General features: G+C 42.3%; 1 protein-coding gene across 1 annotated transcript in view; it reads right to left on the bottom strand.

The window, feature by feature from the left end:
- LOC143279538 (uncharacterized) overlaps positions 1-15,856 on the bottom strand; it is a 107,602-nt gene extending 91,746 nt beyond the window's left edge. The window contains exon 1 of the mRNA XM_076583607.1: positions 14,912-15,856. Coding sequence (XP_076439722.1) covers positions 14,912-14,978 — 67 coding nt within the window. The 5' untranslated portion in view covers positions 14,979-15,856. The remainder of the gene's footprint in view (positions 1-14,911) is intronic.
- Positions 15,857-19,156: the final 3,300 nt, after the last annotated feature.

Genomic DNA, 19,156 nt, shown 5'->3' with positions numbered 1-19,156 from the left:
CGGCTTACATAGAGTTTGGTTTGGTTTTAAAAAAAAAAATTTTTTTATTTTATATAGTTGGTTTTTTTTTGTTTTTTTTTTTTTTTTTTTTTTTTTGTGGGTTTTTTTTACATTATAGTTATTATTTATTTATTTATTTATTTATTTATTTATTTGTGTAAGCTTATCTATTATTTATTCACCTTTTTTTTTCTTTTTTCTTTTTTTCCTCAAGGCCTGGCTAAGCGCGTTGAGTTACGCTGCTGGTCAGGCATCTGCTTGGCAGATGTGGTGTAGCGTATATGGATTTGTCCGAACGCAGCTACTGAAACTGAAACTGAAACTATTGGGGGAAAAACAAGTTTTATAGAGAGAGAGAGAGAAAAAAAGAAAAGAGGGGGAAAAGACGAGAGTCACTGCGAAAAACAAAACAAGAGTTCACAAAAGTTATAAAGAAAAAGAAAACAGAGGTTATAGAAAAAAACACCCGGGAGTTATAGAAAAACAAAAAGGTACAACAAGAGTTGCAGAAAAAAGCGAGTTGTAGTAAGAAAGAAAAAAAACACCATAAACTTCCTTGTGTCTTTCTGTTCGGTGTGGCATTTTTATTTTTATAGATTAGAGTGCAACTATTCCAGTCAATGAATGATCACTTACGTGTGCCTGTGCACGCCTCCTGCCGCTGAGGTGTGTGTGTGTGTGTGTGTGTGTGTGTGTGTGTGAAATGAGGGTGGGGAAAAATGCAGACTTCACAACAACAAAAAATTAACACATCGAGTGATGCTTTGAACTATGCAAGCTGCACATCGTCCTCCATGGCCTGTCACTGAGTACACAAACCGGCTTCAGACGCACGTGCATCTTGAACAGATACAAAACAATGCGTTTGAAAACTTGATGTTCCAGACAAAAATTTAGTTATTCAGTGGTGTGCAGACAATGTTAGTACTTTTTATAGGCAGGTGTGCTTCTTTTGACAGAAATTTGTGTTTATCGATTTCGCTGTTTACCCTTTGATATTTCTGTTTTTCTAGATGTTTTTGTTAAACTGAGGCTTTCGACATGGGAATCAAATTTCAAGTATGCTTTTTTCCCTTTATTTTGTTTTTAATCTGTCCGAATTCGTCCTGTGAAAGATTTCCAATATTATTTCTTTACTTTGGATAAGGCTTTCATTTTTGTCAATTAAATCTGTAGACTGCTGTTATTGCAAACAATACATATGATACTTGCTGAAACATGATATGTATGGCCAGTACAGGAACGAATAAGGAACAAATAAGCTCAGAGCTGTTTCATGTTATTTTGTTCGGTCAAAAAAAAGTATACAATAGCACACCTGGTTTGCAACTGTTGCGTATATTTTGCATTAGATTCAAACCACTGAATTATTTTCGCTAGCAGCCTCTGATGTGTCATGCTGAATATAGACCCTCTTACCTTACATATAACACGCGCTAATGCCTTTGTGTTCCTAAAGAATGTTTGGGGGGCAACAGTTTTCCAGAACAACTTTTTTCTTCTTCTTCATCTTCTCTCTCCTCTTTCCTTATAAGTACTATGACCATCAGAACAGCAGAGGACGCAACTGCTGTCCCGACTATTTGGGCTAGAATTTGATTATAGTGGAGAGTGACTTGCCCAAGTTAAATTCCCACTCTCTCGCCCAAGAGGGTGTTAGGACGATCGACGTTGGGACGGTTCCCAATGGCCAGTTAGCCCCCATGGCTGCAGCACGATGAGCCAGTGCAATCTTGCCTCCTAGTTTGAGAGTCAAGCCCTTCAGCGATAAGCGATAAGAAACTCTAGCGAGAGCTGGACAGTACAAGGTCTTTAGAGAAGAAGCCCCCCTCAGTCAAGTGTTTCGGCCCTTAACTCCTTACTCTCTAAGAGGGCCAGGCCGCACCCAGGTCATGACTCCTGGATGCCCTTGTATTGCACGACTAAGCTGTAAATTAGTTCCCATTGCAATAGAGAAACCACTGATAATACAACTCTCACTTTGCTGTTGGCCCAACTGTAAACTTATGTCTATCTGTGATATAAGCTGAGTGTTGGGCATAAATGATAATGATAACGAAAATAAAATGATAATATAACGATAATGAAAATATATGGTATGAGAGGGGAAGCGTGATCCTTTTTCGACTTTCTGAAAATGATTCTTCAACATTGTTCAAAACGATCTGAAGACGTAACAACAAGTCAAAAGGCAAACCATCAAGTAGTGAATTGCAGCAGTGAATGCGACGTAGGATCAAGAAACAGACACATTGAGTGGTTGCTTCAATAGTTAGATACTGTCGGATGTTACGGATTTTTCTCAGTTGGAAGATTCCAGTTTTACATGAATTACTGACGTGGTCGTGCATGGACAGAGCTGTATCAAGATAATATGCACCCAGGTTTCTGACAGAATTTTGAAAGTTGACAGCAGCATAACAGAAAGTCAAGAAATATGACTAAGTTCAGACTTAGAATCTCTAGTATAAGTGTAGCGCAGCATCCACTCCTTCACAGCAACAATGCACATCACAACGACTTGGGGAAGACTAGTACTCACGCAGGGGGAGAGAAGGGTGGAAGAGGAGATGATGACAAGGACACTGGAGGACCGGAACTGCGTTTGCTACCTCTCTTCCCACCCCCTCCAGGTAAAGGTTAAAGGCCGAACAGCCTTTTACGGCCACCGGGGCAGTGATTTCATACCCATTGTGTCTAGGACTCGACATTGTGAAAGCGGCACCAAGTCCTTACCCTCCGCCGTGTTAATTAACCTTCCTCAACAGATCTGGATTGAACCACAGAAGGTGTCTTTTCTTTGGGGTTGTTTTCTTTTCATGCGGAATTTACCTGATACACTCCAGTCCGTACCTCTGGGGGGGCAGGGGGGCGGGGGTGGGGGGAGGGGGGGGGCAAGAGAAGGGTGTAAGGGGAGAGGATGAGAATGGAAGAGGAGGCCACGAGCGCCGTGTTAGTTACTCCTTTCCCCGCAGTCCTGTCCCCTGCATGGCTGTGTTTGACCCATGGGACTGCAACCATTTTGGAACTTGATAAGTGTCTCTTCTACTGGGTTGTTTCTTTTCAAGCATTTTTTTTTTATCAGATATATTTCGGTCCATACATCTGTTTGATTGTTTTGTTGTTGTTTTTATGAACCACCTGCGTCTTTCTCGTTCGAAAAAGTGTTTTGGTGGGTGGGAGGTGGGGGGAAGGGGATGAGTGTGTGTGTGTGCTTGTGAGAGAGAGAGAGAGAGAGTGTGTGTGTGTGTGTGTGTGTGTGTGTGTGTGTGTGTGTGCTTGTGATATATATAGACAGAGAGAGAGTGAGAAAGAAAGAAGAGAGACAGACAGACAGAGACAGAGAGAGAATGCATAAATCTGCGTGTGTCTTAGACATACAACATTAAAAATACAAAAATGATTTGTTTGATCCCTACCATACAGTTAGATGTAAATGTGATACATTTTAACTTGTTAACTGGTTCTCTGATACAGAAAATTCTAAACTGATGAATTTGCCCTTTCCCTGAATCTTTTTGATAGTTTCGTGGGTGGTAACGATATGCTACTTTCCAATGAAAATGATCCTGGATGTCTGGTTTGAAATGGAATAACTAATTCAACTCCAGAATGGCTTGAAAAACTGTCCAAGTTTAGCACGTGTGACAACTTCGGAGTTGAACGTGCTTAAAGTGGGCTACTTTCAATTAACTTCGTTTTGCGACAATTCTAAGTGATGACAGATGCATTTCATTGTTTTGAAAATGACGAAAATATTTCATTGTATGGTTTGCCATGAGCATGTAAATGTGTAAAATATTTTTTTTTTAATGTCAGATTTCAAGAGACTAAAAAAAAAAGTGTTGGTTATCTTCTGGCATGGAATCAAACAAAAACGATGCATAGTGGTATCACGAATTTCAAATATTCACCTCTGTATTTGTATTTGTATTTCTTTTTATCACAACGGATTTCTCTGTGTGAAAGTCGGGCTGGGCTCTCCAGGGAGAGCGTGTCGCTACACTACAGCGCCACCCATTTTTTTGCATTTTTTCCTGGTGCAGTTTTTTTTTTCCTATCGAAGTGGATTTTTCTACAGAATTTTGCCAGGAACAACCCTTTTGTTGCCATGGGTTCTTTTATGTGCGCTAAGTGCATGCTGCACACGGGACCTCGATTTATCGTCTCATCCGAATGACTGGCGTCCAGACCACCACTCAAGGTCTAGTGGAGGGGGAGAAAATATCGGCGGCTGAGCCGTGATTCGAACCAGCGCACTCAGATGATCTCGCTTCCAAAGCGGATCTCACATTCCACACTCCATCCATCTACCATGTTTCATCCTTCTCTTCTTATGACTGCCGATTGTTACCCCTTTTACCTTTTCTACCCAAAACTTTATTTTACAATCTCTACAAAATCTATGGCATGCAGAGTACAGTTATGGTCCTTTTTTACATGTATGTATTTCAAGTGAAAATTGCTGTTATCTCAGCCATTTAATCATGTGTGTGTTTGTGAGTGTTGGGGTGTAACAGTTGTAGTATTGAGAGTATGTCACTTTGTGAGTTTTATGCATTGTGTTTTTATAATATCAATGATTCTGTTTTATGTTTCTGCTACTTTTTATATGCTTTCTTGTTTCACTTTAGGTACTGGATTGTAAAGCGTTTAGAGCTTGCTTATGCTTGTATTGTAGCGCTATATAAAAATGAAATATTATTATTATCATAATTATTAATATTATTATCCTAACACAGACGATAACACTCCAATGTGAAATTCAATACTTAAACAAAATGTCCACAATCACCAGTATGTCGGACGGAACATTAATCAAACAACCCCCTCCCCAACCCCCTCCCTCCTCCCTGCTATCACCTGCAGACTATTGTATTACAACTAACGCAGATACAGACTCCGTAATATTGTCTGAAAATGAAATATTGTCATCTATTAGATATACAGTGTGTTACGTTTTCAAATGCAAAGTGAAAAGGGTGCATCGTGTGCTGACATCTGTCTGTTTCGTTAAACAGTGGATTGACGCGTATTGGTGTTCACACCGTGTAACTTGAACAGTGTATGTGAAGGCTCAACAGTCCAGAGAGCCACGGTTCGCCAACGTGTGTCTGGCCTTAGACTGTCAGATAGTTCTTTTCGCCTTCAGACTGTAGACCACGTTCCTTTCGCCTTCAGACTGTCAAATAGTTTTTTTCGCCTTCAGACTGTCAAGTTCGTTCCTTTCGCCTTCAGACTGTCAAGTTCGTTCCTTTCGCCTTCAGACTGTCAAATAATTCTTTTCGCCTTCAGACTGTTAAGCACGTTCCTTTCGATTTGAGACTGTCAAATACGTTCCTTTCGCCTTCAGACTGTCAAATACCTCTATTCGCCTCCAGACTGTCAAATAGTTCGTTTCGCCTTCAGACTGTAGACCACGTTCCTTTCGCCTTCAGACTGTCAAGTACGTTCTTTTCGCCTTCAGACTGTCAAGTTCGTTCCTTTCGCCTTCAGACTGTCAAATAATTCTTTTCGCCTTCAGACCGTCAAATAGCTCTATTCGCCTTCAGACTGTAAAGCACGTTCCTTTCGCCTTCAGACTGTCAAATAGTTCTTTTCGCCTTCAGACTGTTAAGCACGTTCCTTTCGCCTTGAGACTGTCAAATACGTTCCTTTCGCCTTCAGACTGTCAAATAATTCTATTCGCCTTCAGACTGTAGATCATGTTCCTTTCGCCTTCAGACTGTCAAATAATTCTATTCGCCTTCAGACTGTCAAATACCTCTATTCGCCTTCAGACTGTAGATCATGTTCCTTTCGCCTTCAGACTGTCAAATACGTTCCTTTCGCCTTCAGACTGTAGATCACGTTCCTTTCGCCTTCAGACTGTAGATCACGTTCCTTTCGCCTTGAGACTGTCAAATAATTCTATTCGCCTTGAGACTGTCAAATAATTCTATTCGCCTTCAGACTGTCAAATAATTCTTTTCGCCTTCAGACTGTCAAATAGCTCTATTCGCCTTCAGACTGTCAAATACGTTCCTTTCGCCTTCAGACTGTCAAATAGCCCTTTTCGCCTTCAGACTGTAAAGCACGTTCCTTTCGCCTTCAGACTGTAAAGCACGTTCCTTTCGCCTTCAGACTGTCAAATAGTTCCTTTCGTCTTCAGACTGTAAAGCACGTTCCTTTCGCCTTCAGACTGTCAAATAGTTCCTTTCGTCTTCAGACTGTCAGATAGTTCCTTTCGTCTTCATACTGTAAAGTACGTTCCTTTCGCCTTCAGACTGTAAAGTACGTTCCTTTCGCCTTCAGACTGTAAAGCACGTTCCTTTCGCCTTCAGACTGTCAAATAGTTCCTTTCGTCTTCAGACTGTAAAGTACGTTCCTTTCGTCTTCAGACTGTCAGATAGTTCCTTTCGTCTTCAGACTGTAAAGTACGTTCCTTTCGTCTTCATACTGTCAGATAGTTCCTTTCGCCTTCAGACTGTCAGATAGTTCTTTTCGTCTCCATACTGTAAAGTACGTTCCTTTCGCCTTCAGACTGTAAAGTACGTTCCTTTCGCCTTCAGACTGTAAAGCACGTTCCTTTCGCCTTTAGACAGTCAGGTTCGTTCCTTTCGCCTTCAGACTGTCAGGTTCGTTCCTTTCGCCTTTAGACTGTCAAGTTCGTTCCTTTCGCCTTTAGACAGTCAGGTTCGTTCCTTTCGCCTTCAGACTGTCAGGTTCGTTCCTTTCGCCTTCAGACTGTAAAACACGTTCCTTTCGCCTTCAGACTGTCAGGTTCGTTCCTTTCGCCTTTAGACTGTCAAGTTCGTTCCTTTCGCCTTTAGACAGTCAGGTTCGTTCCTTTCGCCTTCAGACTGTCAGGTTCGTTCCTTTCGCCTTTAGACTGTCAAGTTCGTTCCTTTCCCCTTCACTTCAGACTGTCAGGTTCGTTCCTTTCGCCTTCAGACTGTCAAGTTCGTTCCTTTCCCCTTCACTTCAGACTGTCAAGTTCGTTCCTTTCGCATTAGAAATGTCAAGTACGTTCGCCTTCGTTTCGCCTTCAGACTGTCAAGTAGATCTACGTTTCGTCTTCAGACTGTCAAGTTTGTTCCTTTCGTCTTCAGACTGTCAAGTTCGTTTGATTCGCCAACGCACTGTGCACCAGACTATAAACATCCAAATGTATTTTCATACAGTTTGATAATGGCATCAATACGTGTGTTTTTGTTGTTGTTTTTTTGTTGTTGTTGTTGGTTTTTTGTTTGTTTTTTGTTTTGTTTTGTTTTTTGGGTTGTTTTTTGTTAATTAATAGGGAAACAGGTTTGTCTAGGCTCTCTCTCTCTCTGTCTCTGTCTCTGTCTGTCTCTCTCTCTGGCGTGAGACTTGTGTACTCTAAATGCCAACTGCATTAAAGCATGCGTCCAACACTTCCATCAGCCTGTTTCCCGTATAACAAAGGGAATCTTCAGTCATTTCCTGCCGATCGTTTCATCTGCGAATGGCTGTTCTTGGCACTCTTCGTGTTCAGCAACAAGCTTCAGAATTTAAAAGAATGAATGCAGATTCGATTATTTTTCAGGTTTCATATCACTAATGCTCGTTTCCTATATTCGTAGAATGTTCCGTCGTATGCAAAAATGCATGGCCTGGACTTTTTTTTTCTTCTTTTTTTTTTTGCAGTTGAAAAAACGTTTCTGTAAGAAAATGTGAGCCTCACTTCACATGTAGGCGAAACCACCGTTAGTTCGAAGGTGAAACAAATATGAAAGAGTGTGTCGACAAAACGGCTTTGCCGACATGAAGACGGAGAAGGAAGGGGTGGGAGTGGGGGTGCGGTGTCGCCGAAAAAAATCACTTCCGAAAAAAAAAAGAAGAAGACTTTGAAAATATCAAAATATGCAATAAGAAAATCTATTGCTGATTCATCCGCATGTTTTAACGTTTCATTGATGATTTTGTCCGAACCTGAACATTTCCCAGCTTTAAGGTTACCGATACTGGCATAAACTTCTTGCTTGGAAATGGGGTCATCAAACAGAACATCGGATGTACTTTCTTCACTATATTTGTTAACATTATGATTTTCATATTCTAATGTTGAGCCTGTTTCGTTAAAGACCCTATACCATTGCTCAACAGTAATGTGGAGTGATGGCCTGAGGTTACACGTCCGCCTAGGAGGCGAGAGAATCTGAGCGCACTAGTTCGAATCCCGGTAGAGTCGCCAGTGTTTTCTCTCCCTCCACTACACCTTGAGTGGTGGTCTGGACGCCAGTCATTCGGATGAGACGATAAACCGAGGTCCCGTGTGCAGCATGCACTTAGCGCACGCAAAAGAACCCACGGCAACAAAAGGGTTGTTCCTGGCAAAATTCTGTAGAAAATTCCACTTCGATAGGAAAACATAAAAAACTGCAGGCAGGAAAAATACCAAAAAAAAAACGGTGGTGCTGTCAGTGTAGCGACGCGCTCTCCCTGGGGACAGCAGGTCGAATTTCACACAGAGAAATCTGTTGTGATAAAAAAAAAGGAGTAATCCAAATGTCATAAATTACTTCTTTTTTTTTTTTATTAACTGATCTTATTGTTTGCCAGAATAACTTAGGATCATTAACCGACTCTCTCAGTTTTAATACTCTTGTTTTATCAAACTCATTTTTCTTTCGGTTCAATAAGTATTTGTATTCTTTTCTGGAAGAGAGAGATATATATACACACAGAGAGAGAGAGATACTTGATGCGTGATACATGAAGGTTGACATTTTAATTGTCTCCAGGAAAGTAAACCATAAAATCCAGTTGGATATATCTGTTACACACATGTCGCGATGCAAAAAAGAAGGGAATGTAAAATTATTACCTCCCCAGGTCAATAAACTAATATTGGCAAGCGTGTCAGAAAGAGATAAATGACTACACATTAAATCAGGCAGCAGTCAGGGCCGTCAATCGGCTCTACACGGCCACACAGACAGGCTGTCGTGTATGCAAAAGACTCTGTGGTTGTAAAACGCTTAGAGTTTGCTCTCTGATCGAAGATAGGCTGTAACTATAAGCATCAGTAATGATGATGATCATTGTATCATTAATGATAATAATGATTATGAGCACATTACTATTATCATTATCATTATCAAAAGACTCTGTGGTTGTAAAACGCTTAGAGTTTGCTCTCTGATCGAAGATAGGCTGTAACTATAAGCATCAGTAATGATGATGATCATTGTATCATTAATGATAATAATGATTATGAGCACATTACTATTATCATTATCATTATCATCATCATTACTATTATTATTATTATTATTATTATCATCATATTATTCTTATTATCATCATTTTTTGTTATTATGTTGTTATCATTATATCATTTTCGTTGTCATTATCATCATTCTCATTATTATATCAAGTCAGTCGAACAGCATATCCAAACTCCTTCCCTTTCCACACCCACTCCTCTGACTCTCGTGACGAACTCGTTGACCTCCTGTCCTCTCTCCTCAGCAAGCAAGCCATGCACGTAGGCCAGAGAAACTTACGCGCATAAAACTTCTCACAAAATGACCCCCCGCCCCCCCCCCCCCCCGCTCCCCCCCCCCCCCACCCCCCCCCCCCCCAACCCCCTCACATGCCGCCCACCCTCTTCCCCAATTCAATTCTCCGCTCGTCCACCTCGCGCACATGCAGTTCACACACACCCACACACACCACACACACACAGAGTTGAATAGCGCGGCGCGCCCCAAAACCAATTCCATACACAATCCTTTGATATAGATCTGGAATACCGAAAGAAAGAAATATACTCTGATTTTATTGACTCACTTGTGTAAACAAAGTGAGTCTATGTTTTAACCCAGTGTTCGGTTGTCTGTGTGTGTGTGTGTGTGTGTGTGTGTGTGTCTGTCTGTCTGTGTGTCTGTGGTAAACTTTAACATTGACATTTTCTCTGCAAATTCTTTGTCAGTTGACACCAAATTAGGCATAAAAATAGGAAAAATTCAGTTCTTTCCAGTCATCTTGTTTAAAACAACATTGCACCTCTGGGATGGGCACAAAAAAATAATAAATGAAGCCTAATTATATGCAAACTGCATTTACTGTTATATTTATATTTTTTGTATTCTCTAAACTTGGCACTTTGATCTGATATTCTGACCCAACAACAAGAGTAGTCATTACTATCATTTTTTGTTCAAACTTCTTTTGCTAAGCATGGAAGTTTTACTTATTTTGCAAACATTTTGGTGCAGATAGTAAAAAAAGGGAAATTACTCTGTAATTAATGCTAGGGGACTTAATTCGCTTTAAACTGATCTTTCTCATCTTAAACAATACATTTTGAAATTATACTCAATGCATAAAAAGCTTGGATTTTTTTTTCTAAGTGTATCACAAGTGAGTCTTGAAGGCCTTGCCTCTCTTGTAAATTTATGTTGTTGTTTTTTTCTCAAAATTATTGCTTCCACTAAATATTTGGAAAGGCAATGCTGACTGTTTCGTTGTCTCTTGTCTGGGGACTTTCCACATGACTTCTGATTCGGATGAATGGGGACCATGTTGAGAAATGAATGTTTGCCGAATATCAGAATGTTCCCCGGCACAGTAAAAAAAAAAAAAAATTAAAAAAAAAAAGAAAAAAAAAGTACATGCAATTCATCTTCGGTATTCTGACTGCACAGTGAGTAATCGGAGCCCTCTTCTCCGCTGATAAACCAGTGAACTGCTTGCAAGCCCACGATTTCTCGCAATCCCACGATTTCTCTCACTTTTAGAGAAATCGTGGGATTGCGAGAAATCGTGGTCGTTCCCCTCCCACGCGTTCTCTCAATTGCGAAACGAGAAATGGGGGAGCCGACGACGTCAGTCATGACAATGACAGTGGAGTCAGCGAAGACATCAAAAATAGACGGTGAAGGTGATGGCACAGAATTTTTTTTTTTTTTTAAGTGTGAATGTATGTGCATGTCAGTGAGTGAGTGGGTGAGTGAGTGAGTGAATGAGAGAGAGAGAGAGAGTGTGTGTGTGTGTGTGTTTCCTTTTTTGTGTTTACTTGGCTGGTTGGTTTGGTCTTCTTTCTCTCTGTTTTGTTTGTTTGTTTGTTTGTTGTTGTTTTTTTTTCTTCTTCAATATGTTCATGTTCTAAGTGTTTTCTTTGAAACTGAGAATCTATTTTCAGTGCAATCTTGCATGCGAAAGGATGCTGACACAAACAGATGAAAAAATGAGCAAGCATGAAGTCAAGAACATTCGACATAAATGTGACAGAAAAGGTTGCATCACAACAAACATCACAACTATTTGGTCTGGTTTTCACGCTCCCTACGTGAGGGTAAAGCATTGTGAAACACCTTTTCTTGCTATCACATTTATGTAGAAAGTTGAATCATTTCGATGTTATTCCCAACATCCAGGAAAAATTCGGGTTGTCAGGTTAGATTGGAGTAGATTAGGTTAGATTAGATTTTTGTTCGTGTTATACACATTGCCTCTATTTCGTTGTTTGCTATTGATTCCGATGGTGAATTGCGAGAAATCATGGGCTTTCAACTGCATTTCCCAAGGCCTTTGTTTATAATCTCAACTTTGTTATTGCTTTGATATGCTCGTTCGTAATTAATGTTAAATATTCTTTTTCTGGTTCGAATACAGTGTTGAAAGAGGAATACCAAGTATGCTTGATATTGCTTTTTTTTCTTTTTTTTTTTTTCTTTTTATCTCTGAATGTCAATTTTTGTTTGTGGCATGAAATGAAAGTATCCCTTAGCTCCACCAGACAGACAGAGATAGAGACAGGGATGGATAAAGACAGAGAGTCATAGACATGAAACACAAAACAGGACCAGACAAAAAGCTGTTTCAACGAAGGCTGAATATAGGCCTTAGCGAGCTTTTTTTTTTTCTTTTTCTTTTTTTTTTTTTTTTTTCCATGCCAACCCAAAGGCGAATTAGGAGAAAAATAGGAAAAGGGAGAGAGAAAAAAAAGATATGAAATAAATAACAACGAGGTTTGCACTCATCCTCCAAAAAGCATATATAAGTAAAACGTCAAAACAAGATTTGAATGCTAAGATAGGGTGGGGAGGGCTCCGAATGGGGCAAGAGAGAGAGGGTGGGGTGATGGGGAGACAGAAGGGGAGAAGAAACACAGAACAGAAAGACTAGAGAAACACAGAGAACGAAAGAAAAACAGACACATAAGACATACACGGAAACACGGGTGTCAACTGAAGATAGGTAGACACACATGACATCAAGTTATCAATGACTTATTCCGTGGGACTTACGATAGACATGAGATATTCTCTGCACGTTTTTTTTTTCTTTCTGAAGGAGGTGTGGTTTGTTACTTCAGAGTGTCCGGTGAAGAGTTCCATAATAACCCTCTAGAGTCGTGAAGACTTGATTTTTGTTGATAAGTGTATATTTTATTTTGATGAATAGGTCTTCTGCTGTTTAATGTGAATTTCTCTGTTACAAAGAAAGGGTGAAAGGCAAACAAAGACAGGAAGGAGGGAGGGTGGCAGGTGTTCTCACAAATTAAAAGTTGTAAATGAAGAAAGAGAGAAAGAGACACACGGAGACAGAATGACAGACAGAGGTAGACATACAGACAGACAGATAGACAGAGAGAAGCCTTCCTCCACCACCTTTTCTCCACAAAGCGTGTGGTTCGTTTCTTTTCTCGGATCGCTTGATTCCCTCTTTCACTGTCTGTCTCCAGCGAACACTATCTGTACTCTTTCAGTTTTAGAGCTATGCATGCGTGCGAATGACTGGTGTGAAAGCGCTTAGATTTATCTCTGCTCAAGATTCAGCGCTATATAAATACAATTATTATTATTACTGTTATTATTATTATTATTATTATTATTATTATTATTGTTGTTGTTATTGTACTTGCAGTAGAAACCGGCCGACTGAATAGTGCAACAGAAGACCGGCCAGTACCAGTGCTGAAAATCTTGAAAGAAATAAAAATACTGTACCCAGGATAACAAACGTGGATTCGTATGAGTCATCTGTGCTGTGCTAAGCGGAGACAGCCTAAAATATTTCATTCAGTTTCGTCAGCTGTGTTCTTTCGCTACATGATGAGCTATACACACAAATACACATCCACGCGTACGTATATCTATGTACCTACGTACCTGTTTGCCTCTCTGTATGCGTGTCTGTATTTGTTTGTCACTGCACACTGTGTGTGCTTGTGAAGAGGGGGAGGGGGGGGGTGAGGATAAGAAAGGAGAGAAACATGTGGACAGATAGACAGACAATCGATTATTCATGTGTGATAACCAGTAACGCAATTACTGTCAGCCTTTCAAATAAAATGATCAGTCAGACGGGTACCGTTAAATCCCTAGAAACGTTTTTGTTTTGTTGTTGTTGTTGTTGTTGTTTTCTTTTTCTTTCTCTCCCCCCCCCCCCCCCTTTTTCTTTTGAAAGAGGAACATCATTCTTACATCTGAGGCGGAGGAAGCAACTGCAACAGTTACTTAAGCCATCCATTCATCCATGTCTCACCTAGACACCCCCTTCACTAAGTGAGCCCATCTTCACACAACATTGATCTACACAAGGACAGCCTCTCTTCACAAAACACCGAACCTCTCCGCACATCATTTCTTTCTTGGTTTAAACGTTCGCTTTACGATGTCTTTCTAGCAACGAAAAGACAAGAAAAAATCACGGAAACTTAGAGTTGAAACTTCTGAAAAGTACATAATACGAGTACGTTTATTGAAAAACGCGTTCCTGTAATACAGCCTACGTTGGATGAAAAGTTTCAAAAAAGACAATCAAAATAATTAAGTCGTTTGTCCTTCAGACAATCGCGAGAAATTGGAAGCACTTTTTTTTTAATCAATATCATTAATAATGTGAACATAAAAAAAACGAACATAAAGATTAGTAATAACTATGGAAACGACTAAAAATAAAGTTGAAATGATTAGAAGTACGTTTATTCAAAATGGCCTCATTTTTATTTTTCCCCCGTTTCTGGTTTTTGTTTCACGGATAAATAATCAATGCAAATGGGTGACGATCGTTCCACATAATAGAAACAGTCTGTTTTCGTATGAAAGAGAGAGATACAACTCTTTTTTTTTAAGAAAAAAAAGAAGGAAACTAGAAAGAAAGGTTGTTGTTGGGTTTGTTTGTTGTTGGGTGTTGTTTGTTTGTTGTTGTTTGTGTGTGTGTGTGTGTGTATTTTTTTTGGTTTTGTTTTTGGGGTGGGTTTTTTGTGTGTTTTTTTTTTGTGGTTTTTTTTTTTTTGTTGTTGTTGTTGTTTGAAAAATAAGAAAAGATCAAAACATACAAAACTAAACGCAATTTTTTTTAAAGCAAAATATGACCCGCACACACAAAAAAAGTTAAAGTTGAACACGTGACAAAATAAACGATAAAAAAAAAAAAAAAAAAATGAACAACCTCAACACCAGAGAGAAGGGTGATAATCAAGAAAATTACGAGGATGACGAGGATGATGATGATGGCTATGATTGACGACGACGGCAGTCACGATTATAACAATGTTGTTGATGGTGATAATGATGACGATGATGGTTTTGATGATGATGATGATAATAATGATGATGGTGATAACGATGACGATGATGGTCATGTTGTTGTTGGGGAGGAAGAGGATTACGATGACGATGATTGTTATTTTGTTGTGGCTGTTGTTGTTGTCGTTGATGATGATGATGATGATGATGATGATGGTGAAGATGATGATGATGATGATGATGACGATAATGATAATGGTTATGCTGCTGTTGATGATGGTGGTGGTGGTGGTGGTGGTGGTAACAATGACTATGATGATGATGATGACGACGACGACTATGCTGATGATGACGACGACGACAATGTTGATGATGATGATGATGATGATGATAATGACGGTGATGCAGACAAAGAACCAAGAGCTGACCTGTACAGGCAAAGAGCAGCACAGACACCGCTGTAGCTCGGACGTCGCTCTTGGACTTCAGCATCATGCTAGTTTCAGAAGGTTGGTGGTTGGTTACTTCGTCGTTCACACTGTAGCCTCTGTCTCTGTCTCTCTCTTTCTGTCTCTCTCTCTCTCTCCCTCTCTGTCGTCTGCTGATCACTGGCTCCTTCAGCCTGACTGCTCGCTTTGATGTTCTCCCCAGGCCGACACAGCGACACCTTTTTAAAGGCCTATCAGCTTTTCCCTCCCCTGGATTTCGCACCAATGAGAACCCGGGATTTTCTTCGGCTGCTGACTGCTGCTGTCTTTTTCGATGGTGGGTGGGTGGGTGGCTTGCTGTTTGTTGCCTCACTTCACTGTCTGGTGTCCTGTTATTGTTGTTGTTGGTGTTGGTGGTGCTGGTGCTGGTGGTGGTAGTGATGATGATTGTTCGCAGATTGTTCAACTGTGGTTCAGTTCTTTCCTGGATTTCTCAATAATTTCCGCTGCTGGTAAGAGAATATTTTTAGTGTTATTTTGGCTTTGGGGGTTTTCGTAAGTCGAGAGTTATGTTCTGAGAAACCTGTGCTTTCTTTTGGTTTTAAACTTTAAAAGTCGGGTTCATAAACAAACCAAAAAAAAAAAAGAATACACAATAAGGGACAAAAGGTTTTTGCCTTTCAGATTTGAATAAATCAAAGGTTCTCAGAGTATATTCCCCAACTGTGCCATTCAGCTCAGTTCAGTTCGGTTCCGTAACACATATATACTGCCCAATGAAAAACTGCGTTTGTAACGTGCTGGAGATCGCAGCTGTACGATAATTCACTGACACTGCCGCTGTAACCGCGAAAGGTGTGGTCATTAATTTAATTAAAACCCGAGCTGCTGGAAATACCGTAAAGCAGTGAAATGGAGCCAACAATCACCTGTCTGATGACTTCAAACGGCTGCTACCGACGGCCACGTCCTACGCTCCGAACCACTCTGGTAATGTCTGGAACAATCCTGGTGGTGGTGGTGATGGTGGTGCCGCGTTCTCACACGGGGGTCTCAGAATTGCGATGGAGACAGGTGACGAAGGGGTCGTGGGGATGGAGGGGAGTGGGGGGTTTACGGAGAGAAAAGGGGGCGTGGGAAGGGAGGGGAGGGGAGGAGGAGGAGGAGTTCACTTGCAGTGTGAGAGGTGGGTGTGGTTGGGGTGGCGGTGGTGGGTGGTGAAGGTGAGGATGGGTTGGGGGGCGGGGGGGGGTCAAAGGCTCAAAGGCTGTGAAGTGTGTTGTGACACGCGCGACTCGACGAGCGAGCGGGGAGGCGGTGTGAGAGGAGAGGTGGGGGAGGGGAGGGTGGTTGTGGTGGTGGTGGTGGGGCGTGGGTGGATGGGTGGGTGGGTTAAATCGGGTGTGGGAAGTAGAGGGTGGGTGGCAGTGTGTGTCGGTGCAAAACAAGACCGCACGGTACAGAACGAACTGACTTCCCAAGTCTGGAGTGAAGGGGTGGGGGTGGGAGGGAAATGGGGAGACGGGGTGAAGAGTGGGATGGGGGTGAGGGGGGGGGGGAGGGCGGGGAATGGGGGTCGGTGGGCAGAGAGATGCTTGATCGCGGCACCGTAAGTGTTTGTTTATTGAGAATGTTTTATAAAGAAGTCAGACCCAGTCGCAGAACAATTTGACCTTCGTGTTAATAAAGGGGCTTAAGCCAACGGATCGTTAACCTGAACTCCACTACTCAGAACCCAAAAAGGTTCGTTGTCACTCGAGGATTCAAGAATGGTAGTGCTACTATTCCTCCAGTATGTCTTGTTGCCAAGCTATATTGAGAGTAAGCGGCACATACACGACGAAGGACGGGAAAGAAGAAAACACACACACACACACACACACACGCACGCACGCACACACACACACACACACACACACACACACGCATGCACGCACGCACACACACACGCGCACGCACGCACGCACACACACACACACACACGCATACACACACACACACGCACGCACACACACACACACGCACGCACGCACGCACACACACACACACGCACGCACGCACGCACACGCACACACACGCACACACTCAAGCAAGTATATGGGGAAGGGACGAGATAGTGAGAAAGTTAAACAACAATACGTTGGATTGAAAAACTTTTTTTTATTGGGGGGTGGGGGGGGGAGTGGTATGAAGCAAGGGGGGGAGGAGTGTGAAGCGAGGGTGGGCAACGGGGAGAGGAAGGGGGGTGAGGGGAGAAGGAGGGCATGACGGTGTGATGGTTAACTCTCTCCATACGATCGGCGAAAGAGACGACGTTAACAGCGTTTCACCCCAATTACCATCATCAAAATATTGCAAGCGGAAGGCTCTTATACTGAAGAGGTGAATATTGACAAAGAATACCACAATTCTGACGACGGAAGCTAAAGGTTGGGTCATTGAGACACCCACTGGACATCCGAGGTGTCTGTGTAGAGGAGAAGAGAGGACTGGCCGTACTGAGTGAGTTAAAAGAGAGATTTTATATCAAGCAGACGGCGGGTCTGCTCGGGCGGAAGAGAGGGGAGAGAGAGAGAGGACGTACACGGAGAGGGGTGGGAGAAGGTGTGGGGAGAGGTTGGGGAAGGGAGGGAGGGGGGAGCAGGGCGAAGGGGAGGGAGGGATGACTGCTGTATTGTGGATATGGCATGATGGGACAGGAAACGATGGAGGACTGTTGTATTATGGATTTAGCATGGGATACGAAGGATTACTGCTGTATTGTGGATATGGCATGGGACAGGGAGGGAGGGATGAATGTTATATTGTGGATATGGCATGGCACAGGGAGGGATGACTGCTGTATTGTGGATATGGCATGGGACAGGGAGGGATGACTGCTGTATTGTGGATATGGCATGGGACAGGAAGGGATGACTGTTGTATTGTGGATGTGGCATGGGACAGGGAGGGAGGGATGACTGCTGTATTATGGATATAACATGGGACAGGGAGGGATGACTGCTGTATTGTGGATATGGCATGGGACAGGAAGGGATGACTGTTGTATTGTGGATATGGCATGGGACAGGAAGGGATGACTGCTGTATTGTGGATGTGGCATGGGACAGGGAGGGAGGGATGAATGTTATATTGTGGATATGGCATGGGACAGGGAGGGATGACTGTTGTATTGTGGATATGGCATGGGACAGGGAGGGATGACTGTTGTATTGTGGATATGGCATGGGACAGGAAGGGATGACTGTTGTATTGTGGATGTGGCATGGGACAGGGAGGGAGGGATGAATGTTATATTGTGGATATGGCATGGGACAGGAAGGGAGGGATGACTGTTGTATTGTGGATATGGCATGGGACAGGAAGGGATGACTGTTGTATTGTGGATATGGCATGGGACAGGAAGGGATGACTGTTGTATTGTGGATATGGCATGGGACAGGAAGGGATGACTGTTGTATTGTGGATGTGGCATGGGACAGGGAGGGAGGGATGAATGTTATATTGTGGATATGGCATGGGACAGGGAGGGATGACTGTTGTATTGTGGATATGGCATGGGACAGGAAGGGATGACTGTTGTATTGTGGATATGGCATGGGACAGGAAGGGATGACTGTTGTATTGTGGATATGGCATGGGACAGGAAGGGATGACTGTTGTATTGTGGATGTGGCATGGGACAGGGAGGGAGGGATGAATGTTATATTGTGGATATGGCATGGGACAGGAAGGGAGGGATGACTGTTGTATTGTGGATATGGCATGGGACAGGAAGGGATGACTGTTGTATTGTGGATATGGCATGGGACAGGGAGGGATGACTGTTGTATTGTGGATGTGGCATGGGACAGGGAGGGAGGGATGAATGTTATATTGTGGATATGGCATGGGACAGGGAGGGAGGGATGACTGCTGTATTGTGGATATGGCATGGGACAGGGAGGGATGACTGCTGTATTGTGGATATGGCATGGGACAGGGAGGGAGGGATGACTGTTGTATTGTGGATATGGCATGGGACAGGAAGGGATGACTGTTGTATTGTGGATGTGGCATGGGACAGGGAGGGAGGGATGACTGCTGTATTGTGGATATGGCATGGGACAGGAAGGGATGACTGTTGTATTGTGGATATGGCATGGGACAGGGAGGGATGACTGCTGTATTGTGGATATGGCATGGGACAGGGAGGGAGGGATGACTGCTGTATTGTGGATATGGCATGGGACAGGGAGGGAGGGA

Source organism: Babylonia areolata, chromosome 2 (assembly GCF_041734735.1).
Source record: "Babylonia areolata isolate BAREFJ2019XMU chromosome 2, ASM4173473v1, whole genome shotgun sequence".
In the NCBI taxonomy this organism is placed as follows: domain Eukaryota; kingdom Metazoa; phylum Mollusca; class Gastropoda; order Neogastropoda; family Buccinidae; genus Babylonia; species Babylonia areolata.
Note: the sequence above shows the minus strand (reverse complement) of the source record. Positions and strands in the feature narration are given on the sequence as shown.